The following is an 18,870-nucleotide window of genomic DNA, read 5'->3' as shown; positions in this document are numbered from 1 at the left end:
CCGGGCCCGGAATAGAGGCGTTGCCTTGACGACGACGCAGAGGGACGTTGCTAATGAACGTCCCTGTGCGTCGTCGTCAAGGCAACGTGACTATTCAGGGGCCGAAGCGCGGAGAAGAGGCCCCCCTGTGAAGATGGACAGCCCGGAACGACTATCCCACCGGACGACCTCCCCACCGGACAGTCCTGCAGCACCGGACCAGCGCACCCTAACGTCCCGCTGAGCGGAAGTGAGTACAAAACTAAAGGGGGTGGGGGTGGGGGGTCTGGATGATGTCGAAGGCCGCAGTGGTCTTCAACCTGCGGACCCCCAGAGGTTTCAAAACTACAACTCCCAGCAAGCCCAAACAGCCGATGGCTGCCCGGGCTTGCTGGGAGTTGTAGTTTTGAAACATCTGGAGGTCCGCAGGTTGAAGACCACTGAGGGCGGCAAGTTCACTCCAGTATAAGCCGAGGGGGGTATTTTCAGCACGAAAAATCGTGCTGAAAAACTCCGCTTATACTCGAGTATATACGGTAATTTAATTAATTAAAAATAATCCAAAAAAAACACCAATTGAAACATAACAACTAAATACTTGGAATCATGTGCAAAGAAGAAAAAGAGGGACGTCACTCACCAGGATACGGTGCAATATTCTTTATTTCGACGGTGCAGAGACATGGAGCACCGACGCTTGCAGGTAGGACTAGCTCATCAGTGGAAAACTGGGTGACAGCTGTTGCGCATCACGTTTCTTCAGACCCTTCAGACAAGGGTCTGAAGAAGCGTGATATGCACGCGCAACAGCTGTCACCCAGTTTTCCACTTATGAGCTAGTCCTACCTGCAAGCGTCGGTGCTCCATGTCTCTGCACCGTTGAAATAAAGAATATTGCACCGTATCCTGGTGAGTGACGTCCCTCTTTTTCTGTTTGTGAATGCTGTAGTTTCAAGGGACTCGGAACCACTCAGAGTACAGTGCCTGCCAGCACTTTACGGAACTGTTTCAGACAATCCAGGAACTCGATCGTGTGTACCTTGCTGCCTAACACTAAGGGAGGAGCTGTGTCTGGGGTTGAGGTGCCGACTATCCACTCTTGCTTGAGTTATTTAAATACTTGGAATACTTGGCTGTTGAAATGTGAAGGCAAAAACTGAAAAATGATCGACATCTATAAGGAGTTACAATTTTAGGCTGCAAGGTTTCTTTTTAACAATATATTTATAGTATATAAACAGTATAAGCCGACCCAAATAAAAGCCAAGGCCCCTAATTTCCCCCCAAAAACCCAGGAAAAGTTATTGACTCGACTATAAGCCTAAGGTGGGAAATACATCATCCCCCATGTAATCATCCAGACCCCCGTCATCATCCCCCCCCCTTCATCATCACCGCCTGTCAATCCCTTCATCAGTGGTCTTCAACCTGCGAACCTCCAGATGTTGCAAAACTACAACTCCCAGCATGCCCGGACAGCCGATGGCTGTCCGGGCATGCTGGGAGTTGTAGTTTTGAAACCTCTGGAGGTACGCTGGTTGAAGACCACTGCGGCCTTTGTCATCATCCCCCCCCCCTTCATCATCACCGCCTGTCAATCCCTTCATCAGTGGTCTTCAACCTGCAGACCTCCAGGTGCTGTCCATTTTCACCGGGGGGGGCCTCTTCTCCGAGCTTCGGGCCCGGACTAGTGACGTTGCCTTGACGACGACGCACAGGGACATTGCACATGAACGTCCCTGTGCGTCGTCGTCAAGGCAAAGTCACTACTTGAAGCGCGGAGGAGAGGCCCCCCGGTGAAAATGGACAGCCCGCAACGACTAACCATCCCCACCGAACGGTCCCTGCAGCATAGATGGTCCAGACCAGCTCACCCTTCCTTCCCACCGAGGGAGGTGAGTACAAAACCAAAGGGGGACGAGGGGGGGCTTTATGATGACGAAGGCTGCAGTGGTCTTCAACCAGCATGCTGGGAGTTGTAGTTTTGCAACATCTGGATGTCCGCAGGTTGAAGACCACTGAGAAGGGATTGATAGGCGGAGAGTCACTCGAGTATATGCCGAGGGGGGCGTTTTCAGTATGAAACATCGTGCTGAAAAACTCGGCTTATACTCGAGTATATACGGTAAACTTTTTATTTGTGTTCTGTTTTTTCCCCCTCAAAGTTCCATAAAGTAGGTGAGGTAAATTCCAGGTGAGGTAAATTCTTCAGAGTCTTTTAAATGTTGAAAAGCATATTTTCCTTTTTACGGCCAACGCATTTCTTTTGTCCCAACTACAGCTGGAGTTCTATGTATGTCATATTTCTATTAGATTGTAGTGTAAGTCATTGTTTTATCTGGATTTTTGTTGCAATGAGCAGAAAGCTATGTAAGGACATCAAATAATATTATCCCTCCCGCACCCTACGCCCTGTTGTGTAGCTCATGTAAAATTAGTTTGATTGTAAGAAGTTCTTTAAAGTTTCGGCTGCTGTACACGGAGATATCGCGGGTGCCTGTCCGCACAAGTTATGTTGTTAATGTTTAGCTGTGGAAGATAAAGCTGATATATGTTTTTGCCTTATTTGACCTTTACAGTAGTGTCAGTGCTGGATTTATTACAACACATGGAGCGTTGTTATAACAAAAGCATAACCAATTTTCTGGTTAATAATCTTTCCAAATGATTTATGTGACTGTGAAACAATAATTATGCATCTCCATGTGTGAAATTACTGACCTTCTCTAACTTTTATTCCAGTAAATAGAAACTCTGGAGCATCGAGGTGATTTTAGTTTATAATAACACCTTACTGCAACTTTAGCAAGTTTCACACAAGTGGTTTATGCCCATAAAACAGTCCTGGCCTGACGGCGAGCTCAGGCCCTTCAGGATATTAAAGGGGTACTCAGTGTTTAGAACAATATGTTCCGAACTCTGGAGCCAGGAGCTTGTGACATCATGGCCCTGCCCCCTCATGGCGTCACGCCCTGCCCCCTCAATGCAAGTCTAGAGGGGGCGTGACATCCGTCACGCCCCCTCCCATAGACTTGCATTGAGGGGGGGTGCCGTGCCGTTGTGAGGGGCGGGGCTATGACGTCACAAGCTCCTGGCTCCAGAGTTCGGAACAGTTTGTTCCATACGCTGAGCAGCGGAGTACCCCTTTAAATCCCCGGACAGTTCAGGACACTTGCCTGTAATACGGGCACAAATATGTACCTATCATAGAGTTGTGTGAAACCGGCCTCTATCCTGTTTTACTTCATAGGCTGTGGAGGCAGCTTGAGCTCTATAAAAAAATAATGCCAGGTATATTAATTTACTGTGGATTTACCAACCATATCTGCTGGAAGTTTGTTCCAAGTATCTACTACGTGTTTAGTAAAATAATAGATTCTCAGGTTTCTCCTGATCTTTCCCTGACTATCAGCTTGTGCCGCTTTGTTCTTGTTATGTTTAGTTTCTATTAAAATCTTATATAAGTCTAGTATATGTAAAGGTTTACATCATGTTCCTTTTTCCCTTCTTTCAACCAGACTATATAGAGTTAGCTCTTTAAAGGGGTATTCTGGCCAAAGACATCTTATCCCCTATCCAAAAGATAGGTGATAAGATGTCTGATCACAGGGAGCCCGCCGCTGGGACCCCCCCCCCCGATCTCCATGCAGCACCCGCATTCTATTCTAGGCTGTTGCTCCAGTCTTGGAAACCTCGGTGTTTCCGGGACTGAAGACGTGAAGTCACACCACGCCCCCTCTTGACGTCACACCACACCCCCTCCATTCATGTCTATGGGAGGGGGCGTGACGGTCTCCATTTGTAGGTGAGGTCTCCATAAATGTGTTAGAGTGCATTCACACCCCGTTTTTGCAATACAGTTCCCGTCTCAAATTTTTGATAAAAACGGATTCCTCAAAACCTGATTAAACTGTATCAAAACGTGTGTACAAATTTTAACCCGTATACAGTTAAAAAACGTATACGGTTTGAAAAATGATGTCCAGTTGCATCCGTTTTTTAAGAAAAAAAACCTATAAGTTTTTTACTTGTCACTCCATTTTGAATAAAGTTTCACTTGTTTGATTGAAATTCCAAGAAAAAAAAACTGGGCACATATGGTTCTGTATGGTTTCCATTGACTCCAATGTTAAAAAATGTATACGGTTTAATAAATGTTTTCACCCGGGCAAAAAAACGTGGTAGACTACAGTTTTGGGTAGGGGGAAAAAAACTGACAAAACCGTACAGGATGCAAAACGGACACAACCTGATACATCTTTTGGTATACGGTTTTCAATGGAGAGTCAATGCATATGGTTTTCAATACCGTTCTGAATACGGTTCTGAATGCTCCCCTAGTGAAGACTTTTCTTTTGAAGTCTTCACTAACACAAAACTGCCAATACGATACTCAGAGGATTCCCTTTCCCACGTGAACCATTTTGCATTTGGAAATAATAAACTTCAGTATCCATTGTTCTGACCACTTATCTAGTAAAGCTAAATCATTTTTCATATTACTGACACCTCCAGAATGATCAGCCCTGTTTACACTTTTGTGTCATTCGCAAACAGGCAACAATTACCGACCAAACCTTCTTTGTGATTTACAAACACATAAAACCCAGAACAGACCCTTGTGGTCCCCAGTGACTGATACCACTAAATACAACCCTTTCATATATACCCTGCAGTCAACTACAAGTTTTTAAATTATCCAAGGATTAAAAAAATGGTTTACTAAAATATGATTATACCCTTTAAAAATTAGCTTTTAATAGATTAGGATTAAAAAAACATCACATGTGGGGTATTGTTTAATGCTGATCTATTAAAAGCTAATTTTTAAAGGGTATAATCATATTTTAGTAAATGTTTCTTTGTTGATTTAACCCAATTCTAATGTTAGTAATTTCTATCCAAGGATTAAGTCAATTTTTTCAATAATTTATGTGTCAGCTCTTTGTAGAACTGTATAAAAGGCTTTGCTGACGTGTCATATCTACAGCAGCAACTTTATCCAATGCATTAAGAAAAGAAAACAATGGGGTTATTTTACATATTTGCCCTCAGTAAATCCATGCTGGTTTGGGTCTTTGGATGGTCAATTATCTTCTTTTTTAGAAGAGTTTTCATTATTGTTACTACTATGAATGTCAACCTAACTGGTGGATCTGGGGTCAGTATAGATTACCGTATTTATCGGGGTATAACACGCACCGGCCTATAACACGCACCCTCATTTTACCAAGGATATTTGGGTAAAAAAAGTTTTTTACCCAAATATCCTTTGTAAAATGAGGGTGCGTGTGTGTGCATGCGTATACCCTGATACACCCCCAGGAAAGGCAGGGGGAGAGAGGCCATCGCTGCCGGCTTCTCTGCCCCTGCCTTTCCTGGGGTCTAGAGCCCTGCTGCCAGCCCTTCTCTCCCCCTGGCTATCGGTGCCGCTGCCCCTTCTCTCCCCCTGGCTATCGGTGCTGCTGCCCCATTGCCTGCGCCGCTTCTCTCCCCCTGGCTATCGACGCCGGCAATGGGGCGCCGACACCGATAGTCAGGGGGAGAGAACGGGCAGCGTCACCGATTGCCAGGGGGAGAGAAGCGGTGGCAGCAGGGCTCTAGACCCCAGGACAGGCAGGGGCAGAGAAGCCGGCAGCGCTGGGGGTCTCTGCACCTGCAAAGCCGCTGCAGTTCATTGATTTAAAGCGCCCGCTTTAAATCATTGAACTGCAGTAGCTTATCGGCGTATAACACGCAGGTAGACTTTAGGCAAAAATGTTTTTCCTAAAAAGTGCATGTTATACGCCAATAAATACGGTAATTGGTAAAAAAAAAAAACAACTCAAGGGGTTTGAATATAAGGCTGTGGGGCATGATTCAGGCACAGAGGGGTGTAAATATGAAGCTGAGGGGACGTGACTCAGGCACACCTCTTCCAGAGCCTAGTATTCACATCCCTTTTGTTTATGAATATTTAAGCAAAGGTGGGGATAATCCCCTTTAAAGGAAAACTGTCAACCTGTTCACCCACACTAAACCCAATACACTGGCGTATAGTGTGGGTGACTAGGAGTCCAACGAGGGGTCACTTACTTAAATATGTCCAGTGGGTCCTGAGATATGTTCCCCAGAAGATCCTCTGTTAAATTCAGTGAATCACACGCAGGGGGCGGGGCTTCATGACTCCACTTCACTAGGATGTGGATTTACAGGCATCGAATATGTAAATTACGGGGGCGGAGCTCCCTTCCCTGCACGACATTCACTGAATTCAACATAGGATCTTCACAGAGCTGCAGATGTGTCCCCTAGACCCCAGGGATTACCGGCATTTAAACATTAAAACATCGCTATTGATCATGGCATTTAACCATTTCAATGACAGACATCATAGCCAGCTCCGATGTCCGTCATTACTGGCAGATGTCAGGTGCTGATAGCAGCGGGATCTGCCGGTCATGACGTGGACCCAACCAGCGGGCCTGCGCAATATTCCCCTCACCCGACCCATGACTTACCAATACATCATGGGTCGGGAAGGGGTTAAAAAGCTTCTTGGAGCGGCAACCGCCCCTGTGACGGTGCCGCCTGGGTGCAATGGACCCAGCAGGATCCACTGTAGGGCCGGTCCTGTTTATGGCGATGTTATTTTTGTCACTTATTTTTGATTGTGTTACTTGGGCACTATATGGTAAACCATAAGGATGGACATCAATAAAACAGAACCACACCAGCCACTAGTCACCTTTGGGTTGGCCCTGCGATCATTACAGTTAATAATAACTTTATCCTCACATAACCAACAATGTAACCTCTGATTTTGTAATGACCTTCATGCAACCAAACATTGATGTGGAAGCCTAGTATTAATAATACCCATCTCAGATGATGCTACAGATAACATTATACAGTTCAGTAACAATGAGGATCATGGAGGTAGATTTTTTGCTCTGCGCTTGTAGCCAAATACTTCAATAGCTTTTGCTTTTCAGTTCTCTATATTTAGCTTTAACTTGAAGTGACGCATCAGTGCCTACACGTTAACCAACTATAAAACAGTAAAATGACATTCTGAACATTGGAGAGTCATTGAAGCTTCAATATCAGCAGACATTTCACACCCAACTGAGCGTGCAGAGAACGGGACGGCTGATGCATCTTGTGCACTGGATGTACTGTAGGAGAATATCTAATTCATTGTGTACCTACCTGTGATCCACAATAGGCAATGAAAATCTGACATTTTAGAGTGCAAGATGTTGAATTTATATTCGATAACTTTCATATAAAGCTACAGTAAACTCTGATAGGGATAAGCTAAAATACTAGAGACAGCCCATATACAGGAGAGGTGCTATTTCTGGGAAAAAATGCCATCTACCATCTGAATGGGTGTCTTTGGCATGGACAGGCCGATATTAGTTATTATTTATTATTATTAATAATAGAGATGAGCGAACTTACAGTAAATTCGATTCGTCACGAACTTCTCGGCTCGGCAGTTGATGACTTTTCCTGCATAAATTAGTTCAGCTTTCCGGTGCTCCGGTGAGCTGGAAAAGGTTATTACAGTCCTAGGAGACTCTTTCCTAGGACTGTATCCACCTTTTCCAGCCCACGGGAGCACCTGAAAGCTGAACTAATTTATGCAGGATAAGTTATCAACTGCCGAGCTGAGAAGTTCGTGACGAATCGAATTTACTGTAAGTTCGCTCATCTCTAATTAATAACAACAGATTTTAGTGATTGTGAATTTATTCAGGACTCAGTGGGAGTTGTTAGCAAAAAAAAAAAGTGAGATATTCCTTTCTGCTAGAATACAGGGGTTATACAACCTTAAAAAATTGATGACTAGGATAGGATATATACATTAGATTGTCGGGGGTCCACATCTTGGAAATCCATGCCACTGAAAGGGGCTGCAATGCTTGTGTGAACAGTCTCTTCAAAGCACTCTTCTTAATGATAACCTCTGCTGGTGGATGCAACCACATTGGATGGCGGGTGTTAAATGGTGGACCTGAGGAAGGTGCATGCTAGCGCCAAAACAATAAAGTCAACCTATTGTTTTGCACCTGTTGTGTAGAGTACTTGTCCAGTAATAGATCATTAGACACTTTCTCCATACCTGTGCGCCATATTATCTGCTGCCGTTGTGCAGTCCTATTGGGTCCTAGAGCTGCAGACTATCATTTCCACACGTAGTCCATAGAGTTTGGCCTTTAATTCAGCACAACTTTTTGTTGCTTAGTAGTCACTTCGGATGAGGTGGTGGGTAGTCCATAATGCTACACAATGGAGCACCCCCTTTCCTTTTTAGTTTTTTTGCTGTTCCTTGCACTTGCTGTACTATTATTAGCAGCAGTGCTACTGTCACGATGCCGGCTGGCAGGTAGTGGATCCTCTGTGCCAGAGAGGGATTGGCGTGGACCGTGCTAGTGGATCGGTTCTAAGTCACTACTGGTTTTCACCAGAGCCCGCCGCAAAGCGGGATGGTCTTGCTGCGGCGGTAGTGACCAGGTCGTATCCACTAGCAACGGCTCAACCTCTCTGACTGCTGAAGATAGGCGCGGTACAAGGGAGTAGACAGAAGCAAGGTCGGACGTAGCAGAAGGTCGGGGCAGGCAGCAAGGATCGTAGTCAGGGGCAACGGCAGGAGGTCTGGAACACAGGCTAGGAACACACAAGGAAACGCTTTCACTGGCACAATGGCAACAAGATCCGGCGAGGGAGTGAAGGGGAAGTGAGGTATAAATAGGGAGTGCACAGGTGAACACACTAATTGGAACCACTGCGCCAATCAGCGGCGCAGTGGCCCTTTAAATCGCAGAGACCCGGCGCGCGCGCGCCCTAGGGAGCGGGGCCGCGCGCGCCGGGACAGGACAGACGGAGAGCGAGTCAGGTACGGGAGCCGGGATGCGCATCGCGAGCGGGCGCTACCCGCATCGCGAATCGCATCCCGGCTGGAGACGGTATCGCAGCGCACCGGGTCAGTGGAGCTGCCCGGAGCGCTGCGGTAGTGAGAGAGAAGCGAGCGCTCCGGGGAGGAGCGGGGACCCGGAGCGCTCGGCGTAACAGTACCCCCCCCCTTGGGTCTCCCCCTCTTCTTAGAGCCTGAGAACCTGAGGAGCAGACTTTTGTCTAGGATGTTGTCCTCAGGTTCCCAGGATCTCTCTTCAGGTCCACAGCCCTCCCAATCCACCAAAAAGAACCTTTTTCCTCTGACCGTCTTGGAGGCCAGTATCTCTTTCACTGAGAAGACGTCAGAAGAACCGGAGACAGGAGTGGGAGAAACTAATTTGGGAGAGAAACGGTTGATGATGAGTGGTTTAAGAAGAGAGACATGAAAGGCATTAGGAATACGGAGAGAAGGAGGAAGAAGAAGTTTGTAAGAGACGGGGTTAATTTGGCACAAGACTTTGAAAGGACCAAGATAGCGTGGACCCAGTTTGTAACTGGGGACACGAAAGCGGACATATTTAGCGGAGAGCCATACCTTGTCTCCGGGAGCAAAAATGGGGGGAGCTCTTCTTTTCTTATCGGCAAACTTTTTCATGCGAGATGAAGCCTGTAAAAGAGAATCTTGGGTCTCTTTCCATATGGTGGAAAGATCACGAGTCACTTCATCTACAGCGGGCAAACCAGAGGGCAAGGGAGTAGGGAGGGGGGGAAGAGGGTGACGGCCGTACACCACGAAAAATGGGGATTTGGAGGAAGATTCAGAGACTCTAAAGTTATACGAGAATTCGGCCCATGGTAGAAGATCTGCCCAATCATCCTGGCGGGAGGAAACAAAATGTCGTAAATAATCACCCAAGACCTGGTTAATTCTTTCTACTTGTCCGTTGGATTGAGGATGATATGCAGAAGAAAAGTTTAATTTAATCTTGAGTTGTTTACAGAGAGCCCTCCAGAATTTTGACACGAATTGGACGCCTCTATCCGAGACTATCTGTGTGGGCAACCCGTGAAGACGAAAAATGTGTACAAAAAATTGTTTAGCCAACTGAGGCGCTGAAGGAAGACCAGGAAGAGGGATGAAATGTGCCATCTTGGAGAATCGATCAACGACCACCCAAACAACAGTGTTGCCACGGGATGGGGGTAGGTTTGTAATAAAATCCATACCAATCAGAGACCAAGGCTGTTCAGGGACAGGCAGAGGATGAAGAAAACCAGCGGGCTTCTGGCGAGGAGTCTTATCCCGGGCACAGACAGTGCAGGCTCGCACAAAGTCCACGACATCCGTCTCCAGAGTCGGCCACCAATAGAAGCGAGAGATGAGTTGCACAGATTTCTTGATGCCTGCATGACCTGCGAGATGGGAGGAGTGACCCCATTTGAGGATTCCGAGGCGTTGGCGTGGAGAGACGAAGGTCTTTCCTGGAGGAGTTTGCCTGATGGAGGCTGGAGAAGTGGAAATCAGGCAGTCAGGAGGAATGATGTGTTGCGGAGAGAGTTCAACTTCCGAGGCATCCGAGGAACGAGAGAGAGCATCGGCCCTAATGTTCTTATCGGCAGGCCGAAAGTGAATTTCAAAATTAAATCGGGCAAAGAACAGAGACCACCTGGCCTGGCGAGGATTCAGCCGTTGGGCAGACTGGAGATAGGAGAGGTTCTTGTGATCGGTGTAAATAATAACTGGAAATCTTGATCCCTCCAGCAGATGCCTCCATTCCTCAAGTGCTAATTTAATGGCTAGAAGCTCTCGATCCCCGATGGAGTAGTTCCTCTCCGCCGGAGAGAAGGTCCTAGAAAAAAAACCACAAGTAACAGCATGCCCGGAAGAATTTTTTTGTAGAAGGACCGCTCCAGCTCCTACAGAGGAGGCATCAACCTCCAATAGGAAGGGTTTAGATGGGTCAGGTCTGGAGAGCACGGGAGCCGAAGAAAAGGCAGACTTGAGCCGTTTAAAGGCGTCTTCCGCTTGAGGAGGCCAAGACTTGGGATTGGCATTTTTTTTGGTTAAAGCCACGATAGGGGCCACAACGGTAGAAAAATGTGGAATAAATTGCCTGTAATAATTGGCGAACCCCAAAAAACGTTGGATAGCACGGAGTCCGGAGGGGCGTGGCCAATCTAAGACGGCAGAGAGTTTGTCTGGATCCATTTGTAGTCCCTGGCCAGAGACCAAGTATCCTAGGAAAGGAAGAGATTGGCATTCAAACAGACATTTCTCTATCTTGGCATAAAGTTGATTGTCACGAAGTCTCTGAAGAACCATACGGACATGCTGGCGGTGTTCTTCTAGATTGGCAGAAAAAATCAGGATATCGTCCAGATATACAACAACACAGGAGTATAAGAGATCACGAAAAATTTCATTAACAAAGTCTTGGAAGACGGCAGGGGCGTTGCACAGGCCAAAGGGCATGACCAGATACTCAAAGTGTCCATCTCTAGTGTTAAATGCCGTTTTCCATTCATCCCCCTCTCTGATGCGGATGAGATTATAAGCACCTCTTAAGTCCAGTTTGGTAAAGATGTGGGCACCTTGGAGGCGATCAAAGAGTTCAGAGATGAGGGGTAGGGGGTAGCGGTTCTTTACCGTGATTTTATTAAGACCGCGGTAGTCAATGCAAGGACGTAGAGAGCCATCTTTTTTGGACACAAAGAAAAATCCGGCTCCGGCAGGAGAGGAGGATATACGGATAAAGCCTTTTTTTAAATTTTCCTGGATGTACTCCGACATAGCAAGAGTCTCTGGGGCGGACAGAGGATAGATTCTGCCCCGGGGTGGAGTAGTGCCCGGGAGGAGGTCAATAGGACAATCATAAGGCCTGTGAGGAGGTAGAGTCTCAGCTTGTTTTTTGCAAAAAACATCCCATCCGCAAAGTCCATATAGGCCTTAGGGAGACCGGTTACAGGGGGAACCACAGAGTCACGGCAAGGGGTACTGGGAACCGGTTTTAGGCAGTCCTTGAAACAAGAGGGCCCCCAACTCTTGATCTCCCCAGTGGACCAATCCAGGGTTGGGGAATGGAGTTGAAGCCAGGGTAGTCCAAGGAGGATTTCGGAAGTGCAATTGGGGAGGACCAAAAATTCAATCTTCTCGTGATGAGGTCCGATGCACATTAGAAGGGACTCCGTGCGGAAACGTATGGTACAGTCCAATCTTTCATTGTTTACACAATTGATGTAGAGGGGTCTGGCGAGACTGGTCACTGGGATGTTGAACCTGTTGACGAGAGAGGCCAAAATAAAATTTCCTGCAGATCCGGAATCCAAGAAGGCCATAGTAGAGAAGGAGAAGGCAGAGGCAGATATCCGCACAGGCACAGTAAGACATGGAGAAGCAGAGTAGACATCAAGGACTGTCTCACCTTTGTGCGGAGTCAGCGTACGTCTTTCCTGGCGAGGAGGACGGATAGGACAATCCTTCAGGAAGTGTTCGGTACTGGCACAGTACAGGCAGAGATTCTCCATGCGGCGTCGTGTCCTCTCTTGAGGTGTCAGGCGAGACTGGTCGACCTGCATAGCCTCCACGGCGGGAGGCACAGGAACGGATTGCAGGGGACCAGAGGAGAGAGGAGCCGGGGAGAAAAAACGCCTTGTGCGAACAAAGTCCATATCCTGGCGGAGCTCCTGACGCCTTTCGGAAAAACGCATGTCAATGCGAGTGGCAAGATGGATGAGTTCATGTAGGTTAGCAGGGATTTCTCGTGCGGCCAGAACATCTTTAATGTTGCTGGATAGGCCTTTTTTAAAGGTCGCGCAGAGGGCCTCATTATTCCAGGATAATTCTGAAGCAAGAGTACGGAATTGTACGGCGTACTCGCCAACGGAAGAATTACCCTGGACCAGGTTCAACAGGGCAGTCTCAGCAGAAGAGGCTCGGGCAGGTTCCTCAAAGACACTTCGAATTTCCGAGAAGAAGGAGTGTATAGAGGCAGTGACGGGGTCATTGCGGTCCCAGAGCGGTGTGGCCCATGACAGAGCTTTTCCAGACAGAAGGCTGACTACGAAAGCCACCTTAGACCTTTCAGTAGGGAACTGGTCCGACATCATCTCCAAGTGCAGGGAACATTGGGAAAGAAAGCCACGGCAGAATTTAGAGTCCCCATCAAATTTATCCGGCAAGGATAGTCGTAGACCAGAAGCGGCCACTCGCTGCGGAGGAGGTGCAGCAGCTGGCGGAGGAGATGATTGCTGAAGCTGTGGTAGTAGCTGCTGTAGCATCACGGTCAGTTGAGACAGCTGTTGGCCTTGTTGCGCTATCTGTTGTGACTGCTGGGCGACCACCGTGGTGAGGTCGGCGACAACTGGCAGAGGAACTTCAGCGGGATCCATGGCCGGATCTACTGTCACGATGCCGGCTGGCAGGTAGTGGATCCTCTGTGCCAGAGAGGGATTGGCGTGGACCGTGCTAGTGGATCGGTTCTAAGTCACTACTGGTTTTCACCAGAGCCCGCCGCAAAGCGGGATGGTCTTGCTGCGGCGGTAGTGACCAGGTCGTATCCACTAGCAACGGCTCAACCTCTCTGACTGCTGAAGATAGGCGCGGTACAAGGGAGTAGACAGAAGCAAGGTCGGACGTAGCAGAAGGTCGGGGCAGGCAGCAAGGATCGTAGTCAGGGGCAACGGCAGGAGGTCTGGAACACAGGCTAGGAACACACAAGGAAACGCTTTCACTGGCACAATGGCAACAAGATCCGGCGAGGGAGTGAAGGGGAAGTGAGGTATAAATAGGGAGTGCACAGGTGAACACACTAATTGGAACCACTGCGCCAATCAGCGGCGCAGTGGCCCTTTAAATCGCAGAGACCCGGCGCGCGCGCGCCCTAGGGAGCGGGGCCGCGCGCGCCGGGACAGGACAGACGGAGAGCGAGTCAGGTACGGGAGCCGGGATGCGCATCGCGAGCGGGCGCTACCCGCATCGCGAATCGCATCCCGGCTGGAGACGGTATCGCAGCGCACCGGGTCAGTGGAGCTGCCCGGAGCGCTGCGGTAGCGAGAGAGAAGCGAGCGCTCCGGGGAGGAGCGGGGACCCGGAGCGCTCGGCGTAACAGCTACAGTGGATAGGACAATGATTTAGTACTTTGCAGCAATGTTACTTATAGTACGGAAATTGCAAGTGCCAACACAGGTAATCACTGACGGGACTGCAGCGCTCGTACAAGCACCATGGCCCGCTCCATCAGCTAATCAGTGGGGGGAGCTGGGAGTCTGACCCCTACATGTTGATTAGCATAGGCTATCAATTTTGTAGGGCTGGATAACCCCTTTAATATTAGGATATGCAAGTTGAAGTAGGTAATACAGGGCTGAAAGAAAGACTGCGTTGTTCTACTGTGTAATTTTACACACATTTCCATATTCATGATGACTGTGTTTGCTTTGTTCTAGGTATGTGCAGAATCGGATGGGCATATTACTGCACCGGTGGAGGAGCGGCAGCCGCAATGCTCATCTGCACGTGGTTGTCATGTTTCTCTGGAAAAAAACAAAAGCAATACCCATATTAGAAGCCACTTGGAGAGATGAGGAGCAGCATTCTGTTTCCTGAGCCTAGCTTTGGAGCTTGCCTACCGGGACAGCTGACAAGTTAAATATCACTTGGGGATGTGACTCTGCAGCCACAAGAACTTGGATAAAATGCAACATATGAGAAACAAAAGTCTGGTTCTAAGTATGGACAATGTGCTGGGGACGGAGAACCATGCTACTGGAAGGCCACAATTGGGATTCTGAATGAGCAAGGTCTAAACTTGGTAATTGCTGGTTGGGATAAGCACATATGTATAGCACACAGGCCTCTCTTACCATTGAGTATTCCACCTATCAAAATGGCCGACAGTCACATTCACTACTATAGAATGTGATGCACTGGAGGACTCTTACTCTCTTACTCTCTTTTTCTCTCTCTTGTTTTCAGGTTTTTCCTTATTCTGGCACAATATAACAATGGTGGACTCAGTGCAGTGGTCTAAGACAAGTACCAGTATTACATAACTGATTATGAAGCCACATGACCACTTAGCCCCGAATGAGCAGAGATGTACACAAGTAAATGACACATTATCATAGAACTTTTCTTACAAAACGATAAAATATCAACTTGCTCTATAATATGATATCTGTAGTTCAGACTGCATTTTTAGTGTGACAGGTTCCCTTTAAGAAGGCATTGACCTTTTAAATCCACTAGATCACCAGGGATGTCGGTTTTGACCTTTATAATACACTAGACCGGGTATGCTGACTTTAACCTTTTAAGTACACTAGACCATAAATTATGACCCATTCAGTACCTAAGGGTCTATTCACACGGCATAATTTCAGATGGCGGGATTCCGACTCAAATTAAAGGGGTAGTCCGGTGGAAAACTTTAGTTTGTTTAAATCAACTGATGCCAAAAAGTAAAATAGATTTGTAAATTACTTCTATTAAAAAATCTTAATCCTTCCAGTACTTATTAGCAGCTGTATACTACAGAGGAAATTATTTTCTTTTTGGATTTCTTTTCTGTCACAACCACAGTGCTGTCTACTGACACCTCTGTCCATGTCAGGAACTGTCCAGAGCAGGAGAAAATCCCCATAGCAAACATATGCTGTGAGCGTCCGGAATGGTGTAAAAATACCAAAAAATTTCCCTAAATGTTGATCAGGTACAAGCCATTGCCTCCTTCTTCCTGTCAGTGGAATAACATGAAAACCTTAATGACATGTCTCTTTAAAAGGTTACTCCGCCTCTAGCCATCTTATCCCCTTCAAATGATAGGGGGTAAGATGTCTGATGGCAGGCGGCTCGCTGCTGGGACCCAGCGCAATTTCCCTGCAGCATCGGGCATTCGTTTAGAATGCTGGCTGATGCACCGGAGGTTTGTGATGTCATGCCCATGCCCCTCGTGACATTACGGCCACGCCCCTCAATGCAAGTCTATGGGAGGGGGAGTGGCGGCGGGAGGGGGCGTGGCCATGATGTTCGCTCCATTCTCCTGGTGACTGCGGTGCCACAGCAGAGATCGCGGGGGTCCCAGCAGCAAGACCCTTGCCATCAGACATCTTATCCCCTATACTTTGGATAGGGGATAAGATATCAAGGGCGAGTACCCCCATTTTCTGAAACTCCTCTGTGTTACTATGTCCTCCGACAAACAGAGGAGCTTCACATTCAGTATTATTTTCCTTTGCTGCATATATATTATGTATAATATTCATCGGACCGATAATCACTCTTTATGTGCACAGGAGACAATAAGAACCAATACTGCATTATGTTTTGTATTAAAATTATCATTTGGTCAATTCTATTTCTAAGAAAGTACAAGAAAGGTAGCCCAGATTTTTTGGATAACCTACTGCATCCCTTTCATGCATTTACATCTATGTGCAGAGAATGATTGAAAACCGTAGCTGGCTCGAGTCTCATACTTTGAAAACCATGGCTACATAGTTCTGCCCTTTAATTCGCTCTATATAATACCTTCCCCAGAGCTTTCCTTAAAGGGGTACTCCACTGCACCAGCATCCGGAACAGACCCCCAGCCAGGCCCCCTCAATGCAAGTCTATGGGAGGGCGCGTGGCGCCTGCCACGCCCCCTCCCATAGACTTGCATTGAGGGGGCGTGACATGATGTCATGAGGGGGCGTGTCCATGATGTCACGACCCTGCACCCAGCGTTTGGAACAAAATGTTTCGGACGCTGGTGCAGTGGAGTACCCCTTTAAATGTTGATCAGGTACAAGTCATTGCCTCCTTCTTTTTGTCAGTGGAATAACATGAAAACCTTAGAGACATTTCTCTTTAAAGGGGTACTCCGGTGGAAAACTTTTTTTTTTTTTTTTTTTTAAATCAACTGGTGCCAGAAAGTTAAACAGATTTGTAAATTACTTCTATTAAAAAATCTTAATCCTTCCAGTACTTATTAGCTGTTGAATACTATAGAGGACATTCTTTTCTTTTTGGAACACAGAGCTCTCTGCTGAATCACGAGCACAGTGCTCTCTGCTGACATCTCTGTCCATTTTAAGAACTGTCCAGAGTAGGAGAAAATCCCGATAGCAAACATTTAGGACAGTTCCTAAAATGGACAGAGATGTCAGCAGAGAGCACTGTGCTCGTGATGTCAGCAGAGAGCTCTATGTTCCAAAAAGAAAATCATTTCCTCTGTAGTATTCAGCAGCTAATAAGTACTGGAAGGATTAAGATTTTTAAATAGAAGTCATTTACAAATCTGTTTAACTTTCTGGCACCAGTTGATTAAAAAAAAGTTTTCCACCGGAGTACCCCTTTAACTGAAACTCCTCTGTGCTACTACGTCCCCCGAAAAACAGAGGAGCTTCCCGTTCAGTATTTTCCTTTTGCTGCATATATCATGTATAATATTCATTGGACCAGTAATCACTCTTTATAACGTCTTCAGTTTTATGTGCACAGGTGACAATAAGAACCAATACTGTGTTATGTTTTATATTATTCTACATGTTTTATCATATCCCAACAATATTATATACCATGATTATAGTTTTGTTTGCTCACGCAATGCAATATCCTGATGTTTTATCAGTGGATCTTCAATAATCTCTTAGAATACTGTCTAGCATACACGGCTTATGTTCGACATCAGTGGTCCCCAAACTGTGGCCCTCCAGATGTTGCAAAACTACAACTCCCAGCATGCCTGGACAGCCAACGGCTGTCCAGGCATGCTGGGAATTGTAGTTTTGCAACATCTGGAGGGCCACAGTTTGGGGAACACTGTTCTACATTGTCATAGATGTCACGTGTTGGTTTAGTTGCCATGCTGCCTTTCGGGCTATGTAACGTTTACTATCATATTTTTTTTAACTATAATGACAAGGTAATATGTTTGTATTTTGAAAGAAAAATAAATAAAACCTGTAAATATACAAGCTTCTTTGACCATTGGTTTATTCATTACAAAGTAAAGTGCGATAGTGTTGTTGTATATTCTTGTAAATCCTTTCATTAAAGGGGCTATCCAGGAAAAAAAACTTATATATATATATATATATATATATATATATATATATATATATATATATATATCAACTGGCTCCAGAAAGTTAAACAGATTTGTAAATGACTTCTATTAAAAAACATCTTAATCCTTTCAGTACTTATGAGCTTCTGAAGTTAAGGTTGTTCTTTTCTGTCTAAGTCCTCTCTGATGACACCTGTCTCGGGAAACGCCCAGTTTAGAAGCAAATCCCCATAGCAAACCTCTTCTAAACTGGGCGTTTCCCGAGACACGTGTCATCAGAGAGCACTTAGACAAAAAAGAACAACCTTAACTTCAGAAGCTCATAAGTACTGAAAGGATTAAGATTTTTTAATAGAAGTTATTTACAAATCTGTTTATCTTTCTGGAGCCAGTTGATATATATATATATATATAAAAAAAAAAAGTTTTTTCCTGGAATACCCCTTTAACCGAAAAAATGACTTTACCCGAGAAAAAAAGCTCTGAAGACTTGGTCACTAGGTGTCTGACTGCTGTCCACTGCCTGTTCTCAGGAGAAATCTGTCTTTAGTAACAGCTAGATCAGGACAAATTGCAGGAAGTGGTCATGGGATTTAGCATGTGCTATGTGCAGGAGACTAATAAAGACCAAGAAAGCCTGGGCTGTGTACCTGCAAGTTGAGCCAGTCTCCCTGCTGAACATGATCTACATGGTCCCTAAAGGTAAATCAAGGCTTCTCTTTCATTTCTGAAAACCCATAAAACTTAGGACAGTTGCCCCTTGTGTAGTTTATTCCAACACATCTACTGCTGTATGTCCACAGTGCTGCAGAGCAATCTCCCCCCCTCTTTAGCTTCTCAGCAGCAGCTTAGTGCTTAGTTGTGTTTCTGCTGCAGCTGTTTCTTTAATTTCTGCTCATATACAGTAGCACCTTGCAAACCAAGTGCATCAGTAACCCTTACTCTCTCCACATCTAGT

At 46.3% G+C, this 18,870-nt stretch overlaps 1 protein-coding gene across 1 annotated transcript in view; it reads left to right on the top strand.

The window, feature by feature from the left end:
• Positions 1-16,752, top strand: part of LHFPL6 (LHFPL tetraspan subfamily member 6) — a 204,220-nt gene extending 187,468 nt beyond the window's left edge. The window contains exon 4 of the mRNA XM_056561981.1: positions 14,308-16,752. Coding sequence (XP_056417956.1) covers positions 14,308-14,426 — 119 coding nt within the window. The 3' untranslated portion in view covers positions 14,427-16,752. The remainder of the gene's footprint in view (positions 1-14,307) is intronic.
• The last annotated feature ends 2,118 nt before the right edge of the window (positions 16,753-18,870 follow it).

The sequence above is a fragment of the Hyla sarda genome, chromosome 2 (assembly GCF_029499605.1).
Source record: "Hyla sarda isolate aHylSar1 chromosome 2, aHylSar1.hap1, whole genome shotgun sequence".
Classification (NCBI taxonomy): Eukaryota; Metazoa; Chordata; class Amphibia; order Anura; family Hylidae; genus Hyla; species Hyla sarda.
Note: the sequence above shows the minus strand (reverse complement) of the source record. Positions and strands in the feature narration are given on the sequence as shown.